The 22191-nt window shown below is 47.7% G+C and overlaps 1 protein-coding gene across 5 annotated transcripts; it reads right to left on the bottom strand.

Moving 5' to 3' along the window:
* Positions 1-151: 151 nt before the first annotated feature.
* cdk18 (cyclin dependent kinase 18) lies at positions 152-19704 on the bottom strand. Of its 5 annotated transcripts, none has more exons than XM_011614379.2 (16): positions 19402-19704; positions 11114-11247; positions 8857-8993; positions 8028-8159; positions 7698-7754; positions 7143-7257; positions 6788-6882; positions 6632-6694; positions 6004-6127; positions 5532-5652; positions 4999-5096; positions 4429-4534; positions 3776-3818; positions 3591-3681; positions 2776-2853; positions 152-2683 (listed from the first exon to the last, which is right to left on the bottom strand). In XM_011614379.2, the coding sequence occupies exons 1-16, from the start codon at positions 19416-19418 to the stop codon at positions 2649-2651; spliced, it is 1446 nt and encodes a 481-aa protein (XP_011612681.1). In that variant the 5' UTR covers positions 19419-19704; the 3' UTR covers positions 152-2648. The 5 variants fall into 5 exon arrangements, with proteins under 5 accessions (XP_011612681.1, XP_029681969.1, XP_029681968.1 ...); XM_029826109.1 differs by having other exon boundaries at positions 11114-11235; XM_029826108.1 differs by lacking the exon at positions 19402-19704 and adding an exon at positions 14048-19382.
* Positions 19705-22191: the final 2487 nt, after the last annotated feature.

The raw sequence follows: 22191 nt of genomic DNA, 5'->3' as shown, positions 1-22191 counted from the left end.
CCCGGCCGTGCCAGACAGTGGAGCTGCAGCGCCACCTGGTGTTCACCGACGCTCATAGCACCAAATGAAGGTGACGAGTCGGACGCGCCACAAAAGCTGCTGCAAACTCACATTTCCAGTGTCACAGAAGATCAAACAGCGAACCAGTGGATGGGTTTCAGAATGACAAGAGTTTATTACTGTTTATTTCTCCGATTAATCAATTATTCACTCTGTTTGCCGTCAGGCTTCAAACTACATTCAGTTTCGTATAACTGTGGAGACGACCAACACTAAATATCACATAATACAAAATCTAAACATTTTTATAAAACAATTAGACATCTGTTTTATTTTAAATACAGTGGGTTTTTTTTTAAAACTTTGAACAGCAGCAAACGCTCTAATAAAAATGAAAACATCTGTTAAAATACATATATAGTTTATTGTTTTTTATTACTGTATTTAGAATTAGCTTAAATGACCACAGCTAAAACACAGTAATACTTCTGCCACTAAAAGAAAGAAGAGAAAGGTCAGAAATGTAACATCCACTGGAAGTCTCAGCATGCTTTGCACTGATTCCAGGCCGAGGTTGGACTCACGCACTTTTACAGGCGGTCAAACACTTCACTCTTCACGTAAACACACACGACGTCCAGGGTTTCCCTTAAATTAAGTGCAAAAAGCTGAATTTAAATACAGTCTCTATTATATTGGAGTACGTCACAATTTGTTTTTTTGCAACCACGTTTTTTCCTTAAATCAATCGACAAAGTGGAAGTGTGAAGGTCAGATGTGCAGAGTTCTGGTTGTGTTGGGTGAGATTTAATCACTGTAAATTTGGCAGTAAAAAATGTTCCCAATAACACAGCGGTCAAAGAAAAGTTCCACCAGTTGGAAGCTTTGAGAGAAGGAACCTGCATGGAAAAAACAAGATTACAGATAAGACTTGAGAATGAGCTCCTCCGTCTGTCTGCAGGTCCCAGGTGAGAAGATCTAGTTCTACTGATTTACAGTCGGCTGTAGTGTTTACCCTAAAAGAAACGTCTCGAACCAGTTCAGGCTGTGAAAGGCAGTTGAGATTATAACTGGAAAAAGCAGTGTGTGTGTGCTCTTGTACTTGCTACATACTTAGAACCAAAGTTCCCATTTTACTAGCAAAGTGGGGACATTTTTGAGGAGTGAGCACATTTGGCCGGTCCTCACGACTTTAAAGGACTGTTTGAGGGTTAAGACTTGGTTTTAAGGTTGAGGTAAGAATTAGGTCAAGGTCAGAGGTTAGTCTGGATGTTCGGGGTTAGGGTTCGAAGCTGGGGAAATAAAGCTGTCTAGTCCTCACAATGATAGGAGTACAAGGATGTGTGTGTGTGTGTGTGTGTGTGTGTGTATTGGCATCAACAGACTCCTGAGAGTCCAACTTTTCAGTCAAAAGGGTGAAACACTGCAAATAATTTGAAGTCCTTGCAACTCTTTTTGGTCCTCTCAGCAGGAACCAGCAGCCTCCGAGCTGCCGGTCTCGTTAGGACAACATACGGAGAACTGAAATGATGTGGAGAAGCTGAAGAAGTTCACACTACTTTTGAGGTTAATGTGGTAACTTTCCCCTTAAATGATTAACGTCAGTTGCGTCAGGTTTCCAGGACTTTAGATTGTAGTTTAAAATGCAAATGACTGCACAAAGCCTGGTTCCTGTCAGGGAAGATCCTTCTAAAGTAGCCGGTACTGGTGGAAAGCATCACTTCCTGAGAGTCAGACAACCTGAATCCCACCTCTGAGGCTCAGAAGGTTCTCAGCAGGATGTCATAAACAAGAACAGAAATAAATCTGCAGTCCTTCAACAAGTCACACTCAGTCCTAATGAACGTAACTTTGCTACCAATAAGCACCTGAAAGTACAGTCGCAGGTCACGCTCGGGCCGTCGCACCCTGCGGGGATTCACAAGACACGGAGGAAAGTTTACAGCCGGGCCTCAGAGGACACTTCCGGTTTGTGCAAATCCTGGAAAGATTTCTAACTCTAGTCAGTTTTTCAGACACAAAAAGCAAAAACTTTTGAACCACTTGGCTTCACAAGATCAAATAGGCTGTCTCCACAAGGCCAAACCATCATGCACAGGTTACTAAGGCAACGTAAAGACACGACAGTCAGCTGTTAAGAGCGTCCGCAGCACAGAGCTGCACCCAAGGGCCCCTCAACCTTTACTGCTGGAGTCTGTCCTCCTGCCAGCAGAGGTGCTGCTCCGCCTCTGGATGGGTCTTTATGTACACCGTCACCAGCACCAGACTGGAGCAGCATCCTTCACAGCAGGAGAGGAAGTCAGTGTGAATCAGCGTACCTGACGCTGGTCAGGTCTGACAGGTGTGGGAGCTCCCTGAACCCCCTGGAGCGTGTGTGTGTGTGTGTGTGTGTGTGTGTCACCAGTGGACTCTGGATGGCAGCAGCGCCTCTGACTGTGCAAATATGTGCAAATTATAAATGTGGAGCGTCTCCGTCGTGCGGTGCGATTTCCTGTGCAGAGAAATGTCCAGCGTCTTGTGCGTGCATGTAGGTGTGTGCACGTGCTGTAGGGGAGCATGCGTGAGTGTAATGAGCCGCCGGTCTTTGTGCCGCGGTGTGAAAAGGCAGCTCTTCTTCTCTCCGCACCTCCGCTTCGTCTCTCCCGCTTCTAGAAAATGCTTTGTCTTCGGTTTTTTCCTCGAACTGATGAGAAGAAAAAAAACAACACATCAACTTTCAATTTTTCCAAAGAAACCACCGAGAATTAAAGGTGTAGAGGTGAGAGAGGGTTTTACCTAAAGGCTGAAAGACGGAGCTGCGGTGTCCCGGGTCCTTCTGGAGCTGCACCTCTCTGAGGGAAAACACTGAAGCAGCTGAGGGACAAGAAGAGGGGGAATCTTTTAAGATCACAGAACAAACCTAAATAAACATAAAATATACAGACTATAAATGTAATGTATCTGATGCTGTCATGTGCGTATTTGTGCTATTACTATGTTTTAATTTAGCATATTACAGCCCTATTACTAGTCTATTACCTCACCACGTGGACCATAACACTGGTTTATAGCAGGGTTGGGGTTTGCTGCCCTCTGCTGGAGATCACTGCTAACACGTGACTTGTTCCCAGGCAAACCCAACTTTACTGAATGAAACAAAGCCTTTGATATTTGCTGTCTTCAGAACGTTTAGAGGGATTCTGATCGTCTCGGCCGGCTGGTTGTCAGAGCTTGTGTGGCTGTGGAACATCCCAAAACAACTGCTCCGACGCACATAAACGTCAGACTTCTGCTCATCAGAACTACCAGCTCTGGATATCAGTCAGCTGAAGCTGAACGGTGGCAGCTCCAACGACAGATGGAAGAAGTTAAAGGAGCCGAATGGTGTCAGAGATGAAATTATCTCAACACGTTCGCGTCCTGCTGGATTTGTTGCTGTAGCCGGTGAAGCAAGACGTGAAACGCGTGAAAAACGGGCTTCTTAAATTAAAAAGGTGGAGGATGAAGTGACGCAGATGGCTCATTTGTAAATATCCCTTCATCACTCTCACTCTCCAGCTGTCTCGTCTCTGACTGTTCAGTCTGTTTCTGGTGGGATGTGTACAACTCACTGTCTGGCAGATTGTGGATGATCTCCCCCAGACTCAGGAAGTACGAGTGTCGCAGCGCCGCCTCGCCGCTGAGTCTGCTCCTGGTGTCAAACTGCAGCAGGATCAGAGCACAGAGGGTTAAATGTCTCTGAGGTCAGCAGGGGTCAGCAGGGGTCAGCAGGGGTCACTGGGCTCTGGTGTCCTACCTGCAGCAGCGCACACAGCAGGTCGATCCCCTCCGTGTCCAACCTGATGGAGGCCAAAAGACACTGAAGTGGAGAAACTACAACATTCTCATAACGAATCCACAGAGATCTGAGCTACACCATGAAAGACGATAAAAGAAACCCGATTTATTTCATCTGAAGGTTAAAGTGCCACTAAAATAAAAGTAAAACCTCCTAAAACGCCTCAACGTTTGACCCGCAGGTGGTGAGAGCCAGAGGGGATTAGAGCTGAACATTCTGGTAAAAGAGAAGTTTGAAGCTGTGAAATCCTCCAAAGAGACCTCGTCTTAGTCTGATTATTGTTAATCTGCTAATGACGGAACTTGTGTTCCGGCCAAACACTCAGGCTGCATTAATCAATCTTAAAAGGGGGCAAAATGAGGCCGAATCCCCAGGTTTAATCTCACAGCACAAACATACGACTTGTTAGAGCTGGTTCTGCTCTGGTGGCTACGTGGTAACGTGATATAACCTACAGACGTTAAACCCAGCTGGTTTGACTGGTAACTTCCCAGCTGCAAACCAGGCTGACCTTTGACCCCCAACTAAAACGGAGGTGTGTATTTGTTGTCATTAGAGACACAACCCTAACAGCGAGCGCGTTGTTGTTTTGCAGTTGCCGTTAGCCTTACCTGGGCACGTGGTTGATGAGGTTCTGGGCCCGGTACTGAGGGAAGAGGTAGGACCGGAACTCCTCATTACTGCTGACTCCAGGCCAGGTCTCCTCTGTGGGGGTTCCTGCAGGACAACACACTCAAATCAAGATGTGATGAGAAGATTTAAGCTCAGTCCCGACCGTGTCGCTGTTTATTCTGCACGCCGGCTTTTTCTACTGATCAGATTTTATCCAGATTCTCCCTAAAACTGACGACATTCCCATTTATCCCCAGTGAAAGGAGAGACTGATCTAATTGGCCATTAGAGACCTCAGTCGGGAGGAGGCGGGAGGAGAACTGTCTGCTCCTCCTGAGCTGCTGCAGCTTCAGGCTGTGTCACAGAAGCAGCTGCACACATAATTGTTCCGCCTGCTTCACAAACTTCATGGCATTTTCTTCCCCCAGATTTCTAATCTAAATATAGGGGGATTGTACATAAGAGGAAATTCTCAGAGCAGCCGCATCACCGTTCACAAACAGAGAAATATTCCCACAAGTATTCCCTGATTCCCTCGGTTTGGGGCGGATTAAAACGTTAAATCAAACCCATAAGTCTGAAGATCAAGTGCAGCTCCTCCTTCACTGTGGCTCCAGGAAACATCGGACGACCAGTGGCCATTTCGTACAGGATGCACCCAACACCCCTGGAGGGAAACAAAGAGTGAGAGGAGCTTCAGGCGCCGCTCAGCGTGCAAACACGTAGTCCCAGAACGGTGCAGTGGAGGGGCCCCCTGCTGGGCGACGAAACGAGGAGTTAGGGGGCCGTTATGTTGCCGCTTGTAGAAAAAAGCCAGCGGAGAAGGTGAAACGTTCAATCTCGCTGCTGAAAACTCCTAATGAGCAGCAGGTGAACGCAGGTGACGCCGCCCACAGGTGACTCGAAGCTGGGCTAATTTCCCAGGAGACTTCAGCATGTATGTTTCATGGAAACCTGAGATGCACCTCGTGCCTGAAGGTGGTGGCGCTCAGCTGCTCGGCGACGGTGGAGGGGGGCGGGGCTCCACACGCTGTGGTGGCCTGCTCAAACCCCCCCGAAGCCGCGGGGGATTTTTAATAGTGAGTTCAGCGCTTTAACCCACCACATGTCGATGGGTGTGGAGTATTCTGTAGAGCCCAGCAGCACGTCGGGGGGCCGGTACCACAGAGTCACCACCTCGTTGGAGTAGGTCTTGGTGGGCACCGACTTGGCTCGGGCCAGACCTGAAGGACAGGATTCACTTTCATTTACAACTGATCAATCGTTCCTTCCACAATGACCCGCAAGCAGCCAGTTTCATTCACTCCTACGCTGCCGATGTTACGAAATGCTGAATTTAAGATGTGGGGAATACTGCTCAGATTAACTATGGCTACATCGCACACTTTGCAAACTCAAAGAGAGGCGGGCGGTTGCTAGGATACAGGAAGTGAGGGTGCTGGAGCAATCAGTAGAGCAGTAGAGAAGATCTCAGTGTGGCAGTAAAATGTTATCAGAAAGCAAATCCTGCTACCCTGCTGCCGTTTGCGTCTACATCTACGTGTGGGTTTGACTCCACGTGTGTGTTTTCCCACCGAAGTCGGCCAGTTTCAGCTCCCCTCTGTCGTTGATGAGCAGATTCTGAGGTTTCAGGTCCCTGTGGAGGATTTTCCTCTTGTGGCAGTAGGAGAGACCACGCAGCAGCTGGAACATGAAAATCTGGAGGACAAACAAACAGGGATCACGTATGTGTGGCGCCCCCTACAGCACAGCAGGGTGCCCCGCCATGTGACGCCCCGCCATGTGACGCCCACCCGCCCCTGAAGTTAAAAATACCAGGCCGCTAATGATTTGTGACTGTGTGTTCCAGTGTGACCGTGCACACGTTCGGTCCACACTCACACGTTAGCAACATGCGGCAGTATTTTGAACTCTTAAAGCCCTTATTACTGCTGCCTGAACCAGAATGACAGTATAGCACCGCGCGTGAAGCCGAAGGAGACGCATCATTAATGGGTGACTTCAAAGTGAGAACGTGGAGCTTTGATCTCAGCGCTTGTCTGAGGGGCAGTTTGGAGCTGCTGAACTGTGTAAAACATCAGCCGAACTGGTGATTTCATCCAAACTGGGGGAACGTTTTTCAGCCTACTGATGCTGTAAGGAAATCTGACACACACACACACACACACAGACACACACTGCTCACCGATGCTGCCGACTCACCTTGACATTATGCATGCTCATCAGATTTCCACAGTTGTCCAGGTACTGTTTGAGGTCACTGTCCTGGAGGTCAAAGATGCACAGGACTCAACCAAAGAACCAACCTGGAGTCAAGACCTCGTGAAGAGCTGCACGCTGAAGTGTCCATGTACTCACGAGATACTCGAACACCAGCGTGAGGCAGCGTTCCGTGTGGATGATGTCGTGAAGTGTGACGATGTTGGCGTGTTTCAGGTTCTTCAGTAAGGACACTGGAAGGAGAGACAAGCCGCTACCGTCACCAGCACAACGAGCTGCATGTGTTTAATGTTGGTGAAGGTTCTCAGTCATCCAGGTAGAAAGAAAACTCTTCAAAAAAACGCTTAACTGGACTTCTGAGGCTCGTCGCTACAGCGACCATGTTGTCAGCAGGCAGGATGAAGAATCTGTCCCGTCTTCATCTTCTCGTTAGGCTCTGACTGTGTGTGTGTGTGTGTGTGTGTGTGTGGGGGGGGGGGGGGGGGGGGTGTACCTTCTCTGATAGCTGTGCAGGGGGCTCCCTCATCATGCTCAAGCCTGATCTCCTTCAAGGCCACCAGGTTCTCGGTGAGTTTGCTTCTTCCTTTGAACACTGTCGCGTACGTTCCCTGTAAACACAAACACATGATGTTCTCTGAGGGTTCTCTGAGGGTTCTCTGAGGGTTCTCTGGGTGCCGTTACATAAGAACCGCCATGCCGCTCTGATCCGCTGGTCATGATAATTGACAACAAAAGCAGCTCTTTTCGACGGTTGGCCGAGGATGAATAATGAAGACAGCTTGTGACAGTATGCATCCGCCTCCTTCAGGCAGGAGCTCAGATGAATGTGAGGGATCTAAGTGTTCTGGGCACGAGAGGAGATTCAAATTGGCCTGTTTATTTATTGGCACGGAGCTGCCAGCAAACACAGAAAAATTAAACTTCCTGGATGTGAACTGATGTCTGAAACGAGTTGGTACCCATTTGTTAGCACGGTGAACATTAAAGTATTACAGCCTCTCAGCATCTGTTACTGGGCAGACTGAAGGTGTAACTGGTGCTAACATACTTCACCCAGTTTCCCCAGCTTGACATACGTCTCCAGTTTTCCAAAGCCGATGTCGGACTGATGGGAGAAAAGACACAAAGGTTATTGTTTCAGCAGCGAGATGCTCATTAATATGCAGATTTATGAATGAAGAGGCTCCACTCGTGTTGAAGGTCAACATTTGTTGTGTTAGCATTAGCCAGCCTCATAATAGCTTCAAAGTCCATGTTGTTTCCCTTTTTTCCTGAATCCTAATGTGCCACTCCGACTTTTGCTCTTCTCCAACACAAAAAATGTGAGTTGAGACGGAGATAAAGGCGAGCAGATCGGACACAGACAGATGTCACAAACCAGTGAAGCGCGTCGAGACATGCGGCTGAGAGGTTTGCAGAGCGGCGAGTTTTCGTTCTCGGGCTGCAGCTTCTTCAGGAACTCTGGAGGCAGACGGATGTCCATGGGCAGAGACATCCGTTTACTGACGTCCTGCAGAAACCAGCACAGACCATGAAGGAGAAAACAGCTGACATTTGTCTCAAACGCAAGGACAGTCAGAGATTTGGACATTTTGGTTGAAGCAGAGCAGAGCACAGCGGGGGGGGAAGGGGGGGGGGGGCACTGTGAAATAAGCTTATCCTGATCCTCGCTAACTCAAGTTAAATATTAATAAGGGATTTGGCCGTGACAAGTCTTTTCCGTAGGAACTACAATGCATAATGGGGACAGAAATAGTAAAAGCTCCAGTTCAATACAACCCTGATTGACCACATGTCCACTTCCCCCCTTTGGCGCCATTGACGGTGTTTTTGATCAATCCCACTCCCTCCTGATGTTGTGTCGCTGGTCTGCTGTGATTTACACGGGACATAAAAAGGCTGGAGCGGCATCACGCTGGCTCCACAGGGGACATATTGAGTAGGCACAACTGTGCACTCTCACATTAAGAACACAGTCGTGCGCTTTAGGAGCTTTAAGGTGTTTGAGGTGACGCATCTAGAAGTGGGAGTGAAGAATGGCCTGATGGGAGGTTTTCAAACCACGCTGCTCAACTCCATTTATACATTTTAATGGGTTGAACTGATTTTTCTATTATTGCTCCCGTCCCTGAAACTAATTTGGGTTGCAATCAGATGAAATGGTGCGGTAAATTGGTTGATTTAATTGTCCTGGCTGTGCCTCTCACCTCCATGGAGAAGCGCCTGTGCTGCGCCTTGCTGTGATAGAGGAGGTGGGACGGCGACTGAGCTCCGGGTGTTGTTGGTTCTGGACTCACTGGGCTGACGTCCTGGGATGGAGGACCCAGCATGTCTCCTGTCGGGGCTAAAAGAGCAGAGCAAATGATGGGGAACATTTCTCCTGGCTCATATATGTGATTCACGGTACTAAAGACGCTGTTTGGAGGCGAAATCTGGTCCGTTTGCTTTGGTGGTCACTTTTTCTAAATGATCAAAAGAATCACTAATGAGATTAATTATGCGTCTGCAGAAGAGCCTCCTGAAAGTGAAGAGATCATTAAGAAGCATAAAGATAGAATTTCAGGCAGCGCTGCAGCCTGGCAAGGTAACGATGCAGCTCCGGCGCCGAGACGGACGGACTTTGATCCCATCGTTTAACATCTTACATAACGCACGTTTGATGCATTCTGAAGTCTGCCGACCGGGAGTTTTCAATGCCTCTTTGATCTTCAATGCCGGCCGCCATCGCCGGTACGCTCATGCGTGAATTCAGACGGCTCTTCAGCGCTTCCCTCCCAACCAAAGTGCCTAAACGCCCCGTTTCCATGGGAACAACGGTGAACTAGGAGGTCTCCCAGCAATTTACGGTCTCTCCTCAACATGCAAAACAAACATTTACTGTGTCGTAACCCTGTGACCTCTGTGGAAATTTAATTAAAGAGGACAATAGAAGCACACCCTGCAGAGCTGTTAAACCAGGACGTTGGATTCACGTCACTGGCAGAAACAAGCGTCCGACTGAGTCCTCCAACTCTTTCCCTTCTGTCTCGATAAGTTCAATACTAACGAAGTGAAGGCAGAATATCACTGACCAGAGTGGATGATTCAAGCTTACTTGGGTCGATTCATAGATTTTCTGTCTGTGTTCGAGTAATGAGACGAGGGCAAATTAATCCAATTAACTTTTCAAGTCGAGCCAGATGCACAGAGGCCGCGAGCTCAGGAGGAGGAAATACGGTTTAAAGCAGCCGTGTTTGGATTTACCTGATCCATTAAACAGCTCTAATGTCACAGAGGCCAAAAGGAAACAGATCTTTAATTTACTGAGGCCTAATCAGCAAAAACCATTGCATCTGCTGGGACTATTTTAAGGAACTTCGTTTTAAACATGTGGCCACTGCGGATTAAACAACAAATCCAGTTCAAGGTCTTCGGCCACACGGCCTCTTTCACCTTTTGGTTTGTGCGAATGCAAGAAAGAAATAAAGCAGCTCATGTCTAATAATAGAGCTCTGTAACACTGTAATCTCATCCTTCGTGTTTAATCCCAAACACAAAAGCGTTCTTTCCCCCGTGTTTGTAGCACAGCCTCACAGATTAGCAGTTTCCCCCCCCCCCCCCACCGCCGGTCCCACCGCCGGCGCCGCGTCGCCGAGCTTCAGGGTGCGAAAGGAAATGAGGCGAAAACGAAGGCGGGTGGCGAGGAGCGGCAGAATGCATTCTGGTTCTCAAGTGTCTCTGAGTGTCCAAGCACCTTTTCTAAGAAGAAGCGGGAGAGTCTCACCCCCCCCCCCTCACTACATCACACTCTGCTTCCCGAACGAATGCGTCCGCTCCAACTGGTCCGTGGAAATATCACCGATTTACATGTTTTGTTTGCTTGCAGTGACATTTTCACATTTCAGCGCTCGGCATTCAAGGTTGGGTTTGACATCTGAGTCCTCCGGGGGGGGGGGGGGGGGGGGGGGGGGGGGGGGGGGGGGGGGATGACCTCATGTGCATCAGTGGTCTGCCTGAGAGAAGAGAACAGCTGGGTGTGCAGCCGACCCCCCCAGACTGAAGCTGTCTGCTGCCTGAACCAGACAGGGAGAGGAAGAGCAGGAGCCATCTTTACCTCCTGTTGGGGGGGGGGGTAGGAGCCACCGTCAAACCCTCCCGCCTCCAGAAGCTTCTCAGCGGGTCTGTTTTATTAATCAATCTGGCGGATCTTTAATATCACAGAGGTGACCGCCATGATCACCCCCTTTGCTGAGCTAAGCTCCATATAAACCTCTAATTTTCTGCAGTTATATTTTCTTATTATGACTAAAGAGGCTGCAGCAGGAATAAGGACTTCGTGAAGCTCTTCGTCCCTCCTGCTGCTAAACTTATCAGCACAAACACGGACGAGGACTCGGCCCACATTCACGAACCCCCCACGTTAAACCCTTTGGGAGGACCGACCACATTTAGGCTGAAAACCTTTTGTAAAAATGGGGGTTTTACCCTGGATGTGCTGGATGTTGAGCTGGTTTATCTGGCCGGTGAAGTCGTTCTCCTCGATGGTCTCAGTGCGGGGAACCGAGAGAGAAAACCGTCGTTTAAAGTTCTTCATCTTGTTCATGGTGCTACAGCACAGACTCGAGGAGAGAGAGAGAGAGAGAGAGATGGTTTAAAGTATTGAACAGACCATTTCATATTAGGAAGCAGAATCACAGAAACATCACCTTCAGCCACCATGTGAGTGTGTTTTCAGGTTTAATGAAAGAAAAAAGCAGCAGGAGAGCATTGGATCAATATAATCTGTTCCCCCCAACTAATTAGTTTTTTACTCTGTTACACACACAAGCACGCACACACACACAAACACACACACACACACACACACACACACACACATATGTGTATGTTTCACGCACCCCCCTCGGAGGACACCACTTTCTAAATAGTTTGATAGACACTAGTGTGTAGTGTGTAATCCATTAAGCACCCGGATTATGAAAATCACTTGAGATTTTACTTTTGATTTTTAGTTTTGAACAACCTTTGGTCAAATGAACTTTTAACCTTTAACTTGGGGACCCATAATTTGAACGTCCTTTTTCAAATACACGAACTAATAAAAGTCGTTAGACGCAACCAATGAAGACTAATTAAACCTACACTCTTGTGTTTTGTGATGATGGGGAGAAAAACAATGGTTCAAAGTTTAAGATCTTTTCCTCCATTAGCTTTGTGTTTAGGCTCCAATCATTCTTCTTGGTGGCTTCGATAATTAGGGGAGTTCTCGTTATCTGCTGCTACCTCCAGGCCTGAGGAACACATCAGAGAATTGCTGTGCAGCCACCTGAGTCATGCATTACTCATATGTCATATCAAATGATTATGAATATATCAACGGAACTGTGCAAAACCCACAGAACTTTGAGGTTTAAAGGGATTAAAATGCATGATCATAAGGGCGAAGCAACACTCCCACTCAAATTAGAAGCTATCCAGTTGATCCAAATCCATTTTTCCAGTTTTTTATCGTGTATAGTTGAACATATGGATCTGTGCCAACCACATCGAGCATCTGTTTAGAGAAATCTAGTGAGGGGATCAAACCTGAAGGAGAATCCGATTCTTGCTGCGCAGAAATAAGATGAGCAGTAAAGTGTGGAGGGAAAAGGCATCGTTGCTAATGGAGGTGTGGGTGGTAGCCAGAAATACAACAGAAGAAGAGGAAGCAACTTGAAAAGCAATAGTGGAAGCAAATGATTCCAAGATAAGAGGACTGAAGATGTGCGAGCCTAATGAGGAAGCACGCGGATCTTTAGAGAGCCGTCAGATTCTGCGAACACGGTTTTTTTCAAGGGAACAAACTGTCTGGCTCAAAAGTCACAAAGCTGCTTTTGTACGGTGGTCAAAACAGAAGAGGGGATGAGAGGACACGGAGAAGGAGTTAATGTCAGACTGGCTGCAGTGTCTGACGCTCTGGTGGTGGACTGATCTGCCCACGGATCCGTCTCTGCCTCCTGCAGGAGCGCAGAGGACAAAAGAGTTTGAAAATCAATATGTTTGGGCCGTTTAGTCTCGGAGCATTTCATGATTTTCCTTCAGATTTCTCCATACTGGGGCTCAGCAGCTCACGTGGAGGTGTGCGTTCACTGGACACGCTGTGATCCCAGTCATGATCCCAGTCATGATCCCAGTCATGTTCCCAGTCATGATCCCAGTCATGTTTCTGGTCATGTTCCCAGTCATGTTCCCAGTCATGTTCCCAGTAATGGTCCCAGTCATGATCCCAGTCATGATCCCAGTCATGTTCCCAGTAATGATCCCAGTCAGGATCCCAGTCATGATCCCAGTCATGATCCCAGTCATGTTCCCAGTCATGATCCCAGTCATGTTCCCAGTCATGATCCCAGTCATGATCCCAGTCATGTTCCCAGTAATGATCCCAGTCAGGATCCCAGTCATGATCCCAGTCATGATCCCAGTCATGTTCCCAGTCATGTTCCCAGTAATGATCCCAGTCATGTTCCCAGTCAGGATCCCAGTCATGATCCCAGTAATGATCCTGGTCATGATCCCAGTCATGATCCCAGTCATGTTCCCAGTAATGATCCCAGTCATGATCCCAGTCATGTTCCCAGTCATGATCCCAGTCATGTTCCTGGTCATGATCCCAGTCATGATCCCAGTCATGTTCCCAGTCATGTTCCCAGTCATGTTCCCAGTCATGTTCCTGGTCATGATCCCAGTCATGATCCCAGTCATGTTCCCAGTCATGTTCCCAGTCATGATCCCAGTCATGTTCCTGGTCATGATCCCAGTCATGATCCCAGTCATGTTCCCAGTCATGTTCCCAGTCATGATCCCAGTCATGTTCCCGGTCATGATCCCAGTCATGTTCCCGGTCATGATCCCAGTCATGTTCCCAGTCATGTTCCCAGTCATGATCCCAGTCATGTTCCCAGTCATGATCCCAGTCATGATCCCAGTCATGTTCCCAGTCATGATCCCAGTCATGTTCCCAGTCATGATCTCAAGACTGTTGCCTTTGAGCTGTTTTTAAAATGGAAGTAAAAGCAGCTTTTCCACATGTGGTTTGTTACACAACTTGCTAATTAGTAATATAATAATTGGAATGTGACCAAATCAAACTGTCATTATAAAAGTGATCAAACTAAAGTGTGAGTGAACAAGAAAAAGGTGCAACAGGACGATAACCTGCACAACGTCTTTGAAACGTGGCTGTAAACACCATAATTTAGGGATGTGAATGTTACTGTAATAACATCTCTGCATGACTCCTCGAGCCGATTCTATAATTAATGTTTAATTGTAACGAACAAAGCCAGCTCCGGCTTCTGCCGACTCATCTTTTCTGACTGAAGACATCATTTACTGTAAATGCATCAACACTCGGCGTGTTTACAGAGCCTGTGAACGTACGTGAGCTTTGATTCCCTCCACGTCCTCTTCACCTTCATCACCTCACCTCTCCTCCTCAGACTGGCAGGAACCTGTCTGATGGTTGAGGTCTGGAAACGAGATCCCGCGTTGTCGCTCCTCCTTCTCGCCCGATCCTCTGAGCTGCTCTTGCTCTCCTTCTGCTCTCCTTCTGCTCTTCTTCCTCGCTGGTTCCTGCCTCCCTCCTCCCCAACATGGCAGCTTGTGTGTATTGATCCATATGGAGACAGTTGTGCAGACGGTTAACACGAGGACAGCCGCCCTCTGCCGGGTTGACCTTGTGTAACCTGCTATAATTACGCGTGAGTGTGCGCCGTTTGTCTGATTCAGGCAAAGTGCTGGTAATTATGGCAACAAAGGCAAAGTCACTTTCATGACAAAGCTCTAAAGTACGCTCTGACAACAACCGGTGAAATCCCGCCACCTTGATTTAACCTCTGGTTTACCCCTTTAGCAGCGCGTCACACCCAGATGAGCGTGCACATTTAAACAATATAGATCAACATAAAGATCCCATTGATGTTCAGTGTCAGCGTGCGTCCAACTGTTAATATGGTGATAATAGTGCTATGAACAAGCAGCTGAACCATGTGACTGATGATGACACTGATTTAAGAGTGTGTCTTTGGGCCGCGGGGGGGTTAAATATCTTCACCCAGGTCAGTGGGCACAATCATCAGGAAACAGGAACCATTCTGAAATAGGAATCCTCCATCCGAGATGGCAGCAGCCAGCTGAGGGTGACCCCTCGTGCACGCCGGTGAGCGCTGCCGGCACGAGCTGCTAAAGCTCGAATCAACTTCAATATCAGCCGACATTCATAAACATCAATAAACAGTCCAGCATCCTTCGGGAACGGCCCGTTTCCTGTCAGCATCTCTGTTTTCATGAAAGAGGGAGCCAAGATAACGATTCAGAAAAGCAGATACACACTGTTTCAGTCACTATGTGTTTGTCCATCTGTCTGTGTGCGTGTGTGTGTGTGTGTGTGTGTGTGTGTGTGTGTGTGTGTGTGTAATCAGTCATATGCACTAAATGTAACCTTGAGCCTGGGGTTATATTACTCTATGCTCCAGTTGATATCCACTGAAAATTCAGCTTTGTTGAACAACTGGCACACACACACACACACACACACACACCCACACACACCCACACACACCCACACACACACACACACACACAGTCAGAAAAATAAAAACTCCATTGTGAATCCATCGATGTGATTTCCAGATGCCAGCAGGTGTTGAGCTGTTTGAAGTATAAATTGTGCATATTTCCATGTTTGTCCCCGATGAGGTCACATAAAAGACGTCCGTTTGTCCTTCACCGTGCTGCTAAGCGGCATGAAATTACTGAGTAAAAGTGTCGGTGGAGCTGAACAACTGAATCATTACACTATAGCAGCGAACGTGGTGACGAAGGCTTTATTTGCATTTTGTTTGGTGGAGAATGAGGTGACAGGAAAGGTGATGTGGCAGAAATGCCCCGTCACACCTGCATTTCCTTTATTTTACCCCAGTATATCTGCTAAGCTAATTAACAGGTGGACATTGCTGATGCGTTTTCATGATACAGAAAGAATGAATCCTTTTATATTTACTGCAGCCTCAGTTCATTAGAAAGTATTTAATTAGTGAGAATTTTAATTAAATACAGAAGCAAAGCTGCATGATATTAAACCGTGAAAGGACAAATCCGGAATTCTTTGATAATGACATATTTTGGGTGTTTTCTGCCTGTGGTATCTCAGTGTAACCCCTCATTAACGCGGCTAATGTGACACGTTAGCTAAAGCAAGGACACAACAACCACAATGCCTCCTTCTCCTTCATAAAAAAGAAGTTCTCTCTGTTTCTCCTCATCTTTAGCTGGAACCCAAACGAGCAGGGATTATGTTCTCAGCTGAATGCGGCAGATCGCACCTCTGAGGCACATTGGACCACGTTTTCCGTGTGTTTCCGTCATCCCAGGCTTGTTTTCCAAGCAGATTGAAAGCAGCAGAAATTATGCAGTTATTGCTGAGCGACTCCCAGCAGTGATGACAGCAACAATAAATCCTCTGTCTGTCGTTTGGTGCATCCCTCCACTTCATCCCCAGCTCCTTTATCAACAGTAGAACTACTGTGTGCAGATGTGTGTGAGCGACGTGGACATCTGACCGGTGATTGTGTCACAGGCCACCGGAGTTTGTGCAACAGGCCACAAATGTGAGTGTGTTTGAGATGGTGACAGATTCCTCCTCATCACTTTCACACCCGCCTGACTGTCTCTGGTTGCTCCAGACAGGTAAAAGTACTGAAGAGCAGTTAGTTTGTGCAGGTCTGGTGCATCTGAGCTGCAGGCGGAGGCACTTTAATCCAGCCAGAGGAATAAAGTTGTGATAAATTTGAGTTTAAATAGGGCAAATTTACAGATTCACAATAGGAAAGTACGAAAACGTGGCGATAATATGTTGGAGTTCAGGTCACAAAGAGCCTACAATCATTTGAAAAGAGAGAATTCTTAAGAGCAGCTTTATAATCTTAATGCTGGTCATTTCTGATGCATCGGAGGATTGTGTTTAGTTTAATAGAGATGCGGGTGAGATGTGATTCAAACTGAAGACATCTGCACAGCTACAGAGGGAAAGAAGCTCTAAAAGGATTTCTGAAGGATTTCAAACATATTGGATCATCTTTCGAACCCGATTGTGTCTTCAGAACAGAGCAGAACCTGAACCAGAAAGGTTCTCCCTCTCCTTATTTACCATAAACAACATGACATTTTAATATTAGACTAAAAAGACAAAAAAAACACCAATAAATTAGTGACAGACTAGATAAATGTTCCAGACCTGCACATCTGTGCACATTATGCGTGCGTGCGTGCGTGCGTGCGTGCGGACCACACATAAACCCTCTGGGCTTTTAGCTCATGTTCCTGGTCCTGGCGGAGCCGCTCTGACTCACAGCTCACCTCAGACCACTCTCATCACATTATACATTTCCCAGGGTGCCTTGTGCTTGTGTCTGTATCCAGGCCGACGGTGGATAAGCCATCAGTGCCGCAGCTCTAACCGAGAGACACTTGGGGAAAGCAGGAGGCCTCCAATTATGTAATGCAATTATGTTTGTATGCTCCCAGATGCCTCTGAACACAGAGATAAAAGTGAGCACATCTGGCTGAGCTCAGATCAGGAACAAACGCTGATGTCACGCTGCTCAAACACTCCAACAGCTTCCACCCAGAGGTGGCAACAGCGAGATAACGCTGAGTTTTTTCTCATCCTGCCACCCTGCGACCAAAATAAAGCCCGATCCGGATGCTGCACCCTTGCACATGAAACCTATTTATGATGAGATTTAGCTCATTTTGGATTCTGGAGCAAAGAAATATAACATCTCATCTACAGCAGAGCCTTCCAGTGAGAAGATCCAGCACCGGTCCACAACAACCCTCTTCTTAAGGTACTTATGGAGTGTGTAGGAGCAACCAAGGAAGGTGGAACCAGAGCAGGAGCAGAGCTCGGCCAGGCTGCGTGGAGCTGCAGCTGCCATGGATCCGTCAGCATCTCGGCGCTCCTCTCAACACAACCTGAAGCGATTGAGACGGTGCTGCTCACTGCTAACACCTCCCGCTAAACAGACGCTAACGACGCAGGGCTGTGATCTCGCCGGTTCAAATCTAACCGAGAAAAAGAGGAAACAAGTGCTTTCAAGCTTTTGATTCATCTGAGCGTTCAGTAAGACTGAAAGTGTGTGAAGGTGTTATTTGTGGCTCTGCTGTCCACATGTCAGCCAGCAGCTGATTGCTTATCAGAGTGGTCTGATGTACTGGTGCTTGCTTAAATGTGTATTTTTCCAGTTTGTCCAACTGGGGCTGTGAGCTATTGAGAAGAGCTTCTGAATGGAGACAGAGCTCAGTTTGAATGAGATAATATCATTCAGCTCTGCAAACCAACAGAGGAACCATTATGTGTCCCAGCACAGCTGCAAATGTATCACGATTACATTTAAAACAGATCTAATGCCACGTCTCCTAATAAGGTCTGGATGTAAACAGCCGTCTTTAATCTCAACAGAACAATGTTTGTGATTTGCATGCGCTCCTGAGTTCAGTTAAAGAAGAAGGATTTGTTTTCCTCTTTCACGCTGAATTATTTAACCTTCCAACACGAAGAGACGAGGCTGACATTTTCAGCCTGTTTGTTTGTGTTGGTTGATCTAAGTGCTGTAATGTTCTGCTGCCACAGTACTTATTAGATATGGACGGCTCTGTCTTCGTATCGTCACAGCTGAATGGGCTCAGCCCCATAAAAAAGCACCTCTGGAAACACTGCTGGTGTCATTCACCTGCAGCAGCCCAGGACAAACAATTACTGCCATTAAATGGTTCTCAGAGCCACGAGGGGACGCAGACAACAGTCACACATGGACCCGAAGTGACTGAGATAACGTTGATAACCCCATCTCCACTCGGGTCGCCCGTTGGACACGAGTTACGACATCATATGGAAAAATCCCAACAGGCCCTGTATTGTTTACTTCATTTTCTGTGACACATCTATATGAAATGAAGTGTCAGCTGCTTAAAAGACAACACCCAAAGGGTGACGAAAAATCCCAGCCGAGACCCAGAGACTAGTGGAACCGGTCCACCAACGGGCAGGAGGATCAACGTTGGTGGAAAGAGAAGTGAAAGTGAAAGTGGCCTCTGATGTCATCAAACATCAAACATCTGCTCAGCCTCCTGTTGGGTTCCAACATCTGACCGAAGGTCCTGAAACAGCTGAAGCTGAGGGTCAAGTCAGAACTGTTCAGGAAGCTGCAGCTTTAAGGCCGAAGTCAAGTCAGAGCAAAACTTTGCAAATTCAAAGAGAAACGTGCACATGGAAGCGTGTTGTGAATGACAATAAGACACACACACACACACACACACACACACACACACACACACGCAGGTCCTGTTAAACAGAGCCGTGTATCGTTGGGCTTCACTGTATTTGCCTACACTTGAACGTGCTTCACACGGTTGTTTCCACGTCACGAGCGCTTCCAGGCATTTTCACCTTCGGTGTCTCGTGTTCGTCCAACTGGATCTTTTATTCTAATATTTTATAAGTGACTCGAACGGCTCAAACAGCTGTTTCGGTTCCTCTTTTGGTACTAACCTATAAATGAGCCTCCGTTTCAACTCGTGTTTGTGCTCATTGAAAATGTGAAACACTTGCACTGTAATTCAAGAGGTGAGAAACAGGGGGAGAGAAATGCAACCGAACTCTAAGCAGCTAAATAAGTCACACTTCCAGCCCCTAATCAGCAACGTGAGGAGAAGCCTGCATCTCCGATACTCACAGAAGTGTGCAGGTCATCTACACGCCACCCTCAGGTGGGATGGAGCAGCGGTGGGGGTGGGGGGGGCGGGCAACCTCCTGCCTCTCAGCCTCCCAGGAGTCTCTCGTAGTCGTCCGAATCCAGCAGACGCAGGCAGCACCCTCTCGTTATGTAGCTACGTGCACGTATGTGGATGTGTGGCGCAGCTCGTCCCGGAGTCCCGGTGGCAGCTCGGGCTTCCTCCACAGGGAGCCGCCTGACTCCCAGAGCCGATGGCTGATGGAGGCCGGCAGGAGAGATGCAGAGGAGACAGATCAGGGGGAGACCAACTGCTGCTCAGAGGCTTTTATAATCATCCCGCTCCTCCCCCACCAATCCCTGCCTTTGTCCCGCCCTCATCGCTATGGCAATCACCAATCATTTGCAAGCTTTACAACAAGCCTCTTCCTGTCCATCTTTTCCCTCCCACTGCCCCCCCCCCCCCCCCCCCCTTGGCCTCTGGTGGTGACAGGATCGTCACACACCAATGAGTTTTATTTAGCTATAGATAAGTCATTCGGTTCTCATTATATAGCAGAAACAGCACAGAAAGAAGCTCGTCTGTGTGTGCGCGCGTCACAACACTGAAAGTATTTCTGGAGTGTTTGTAGCCTCGCCTGTCGTGCATGAGCGTGTCATGCCTCTGCGCACGTGACCGCCGATGGGTTTGCATGCTTGTGTCCACATGTGCAAAAATAAAAGAGGCAGGTTCTGTCCTCCTCCAGCTGAGGACCTGTTTGTTCCTCTTGGTCCTCCAGGATCAGACGCTTCGTCGGTGAAGGTTGTGGAGCCGGGAAGCAGCAGCAGTCGGGGAAATCGGATGAAATCCGAAGCTCTCGTGAGGAACGGGAAGCACGCTGGGCCGGTCTGCCTGAGTGATGTTTCTGGGGAGAAGTGTCAGAGCGCGGCGTGCCCCACAGGAGACGCCGCGACCTCCGGTCTGGCTGACCGTGCAGTCAGCAGCAGAGCAACTCAATGTTCTAACCTCCAGCTGAGGTCTGACACTCGAACACGACGGGCCCGTGGCAGAGCCGGTCCCGTACGACCCTCACGGCTCGCCACGCTTCCTTATATAAGCAGGGGGAGCAGGTTCAGGTGCTTGGTCTTCAAGAAGACCGCATATTGGTGAGGGAGTGTTGGTCCAGAGAGAGGGGGGGGGGGTGGATCCAGACCAGACATACGCAGTGAAATAGTTCATGTCTGGATGGAAAATGCTTTATAACAGCTTCATTTCACCATAAAATTCAGATAATCCAGATTACACAGTCGTCCAGGTGCCTCCAGGTCTATTTTTGAATAAAGGTTCTCTGATACTCAAATACAATAACCTGGACATGCACAGACGACAGGGAACTTACAGGAAGTGACAAGGGGGGAAAATGAAAGCGTGACACCAAGATCAGAAGAGCGTGTTCACTTGAATCTTCAGATTTGTTGTTTCTCCCCTCACCGTTGCTCGATCGGCTCCGTTAATAACAGGATTGAACAAAGACCCTCAGAAGAATGTTCATAATAAGACTGAAGGGGGGGGGGGGAGGTCATGGAAGAAGCTGGTCTACTCAAGTCAACTCTGAAAAGGTCGGAGGTCAAGGACAGATGTTGGGAACCAAGTTTCCTGACTATGATCAGTTGGACACAATGTTTTAGTCTCTTGGTTCCTTCAGCTACTAAAGCCTTCACACACACACACACACACACACACACACACACACACACACACACACACACACACACACACACACACACACACTCTCTCTTTCTCAGAGGAGCAAATTGTGCTGATGTGTTTTTTTAAAAGTATCACTCACTTTGACTTTGACTGGTGAGATACAGTTTTTCTTCCATCTTCTGTCTTTCCACCCCTCCATCCCTCCACCCCTCCACCCCTCCATCCCTCCATCCCTCCTCCCCTCTACCCCTCCACCCCTCCATTCCTCCATCCCTCCACCCCTCCACCCCTCCATCCCTCCATCCCTCCTCCCCTCTACCCCTCCACCCCTCCACTCCTCCACCCCTCCATCCCTCCACTCCTCCACCCCTCCACCCCTCCATCCCTCCACTCCTCCACCCCTCCACCCCTCCATCCCTCCATCCCTCCTCTCCCCCCCCATGTGTGTAGAGGAAGAGAGCGAGACCTCAATAATTAATGACTTGTCTTGTGACTGCACAGCACAATATGCGCCTTTTAGGAACAATTTGTGGTTGTGAGTGCCGTTTATTACACAATCATCTCTATGAGACTGCAGCTCAAACACACACACACACACACACACGCGCACACACACACACACACTAGCAGACAAGTTTACGACTATCTACCGTGACATTAGGCTCACAGCTCTACTGTGGCCGCCTTCCTCATTATAAGCCACATCTATTATCTAATTACTCTCATTTCGGTATAAAAACTCACCATTCAAGCTTTCAACACGTGAAAACTATCGAATTAAATTTAGTTAGATTTTATCGTTTGAATGCGATGATTTCCATATATTTTTTAATTGATTTATTTTTAAAACACAACTGGAACAATATCTCAGGGTCTGTGTTGGAAATAAGCGTCAAACTTGGGATTGGTAATAGCTACTTGTTTGGCTGGATATTTTACTATATTTAAGTCATTAAGTCATGTTAATATCTATAAGTTTTGTATTTCAGTTCGTTATTTGTGGCCCTTATGGATCTGTATGTCTTGATTTGGTTTATAAAAACATAATTATTCGGGCTCCTGTCTGCCATTACTGGGTGTTTGGCTCCCTCTTGTGGTTATTT

Source organism: Takifugu rubripes, chromosome 19 (genome assembly GCF_901000725.2).
Source record: "Takifugu rubripes chromosome 19, fTakRub1.2, whole genome shotgun sequence".
NCBI lineage: Eukaryota > Metazoa > Chordata > Actinopteri > Tetraodontiformes > Tetraodontidae > Takifugu > Takifugu rubripes.
The sequence above is the reverse complement of the archived record's forward strand: the minus strand, read 5'-3'. Positions and strand labels throughout refer to the sequence as shown.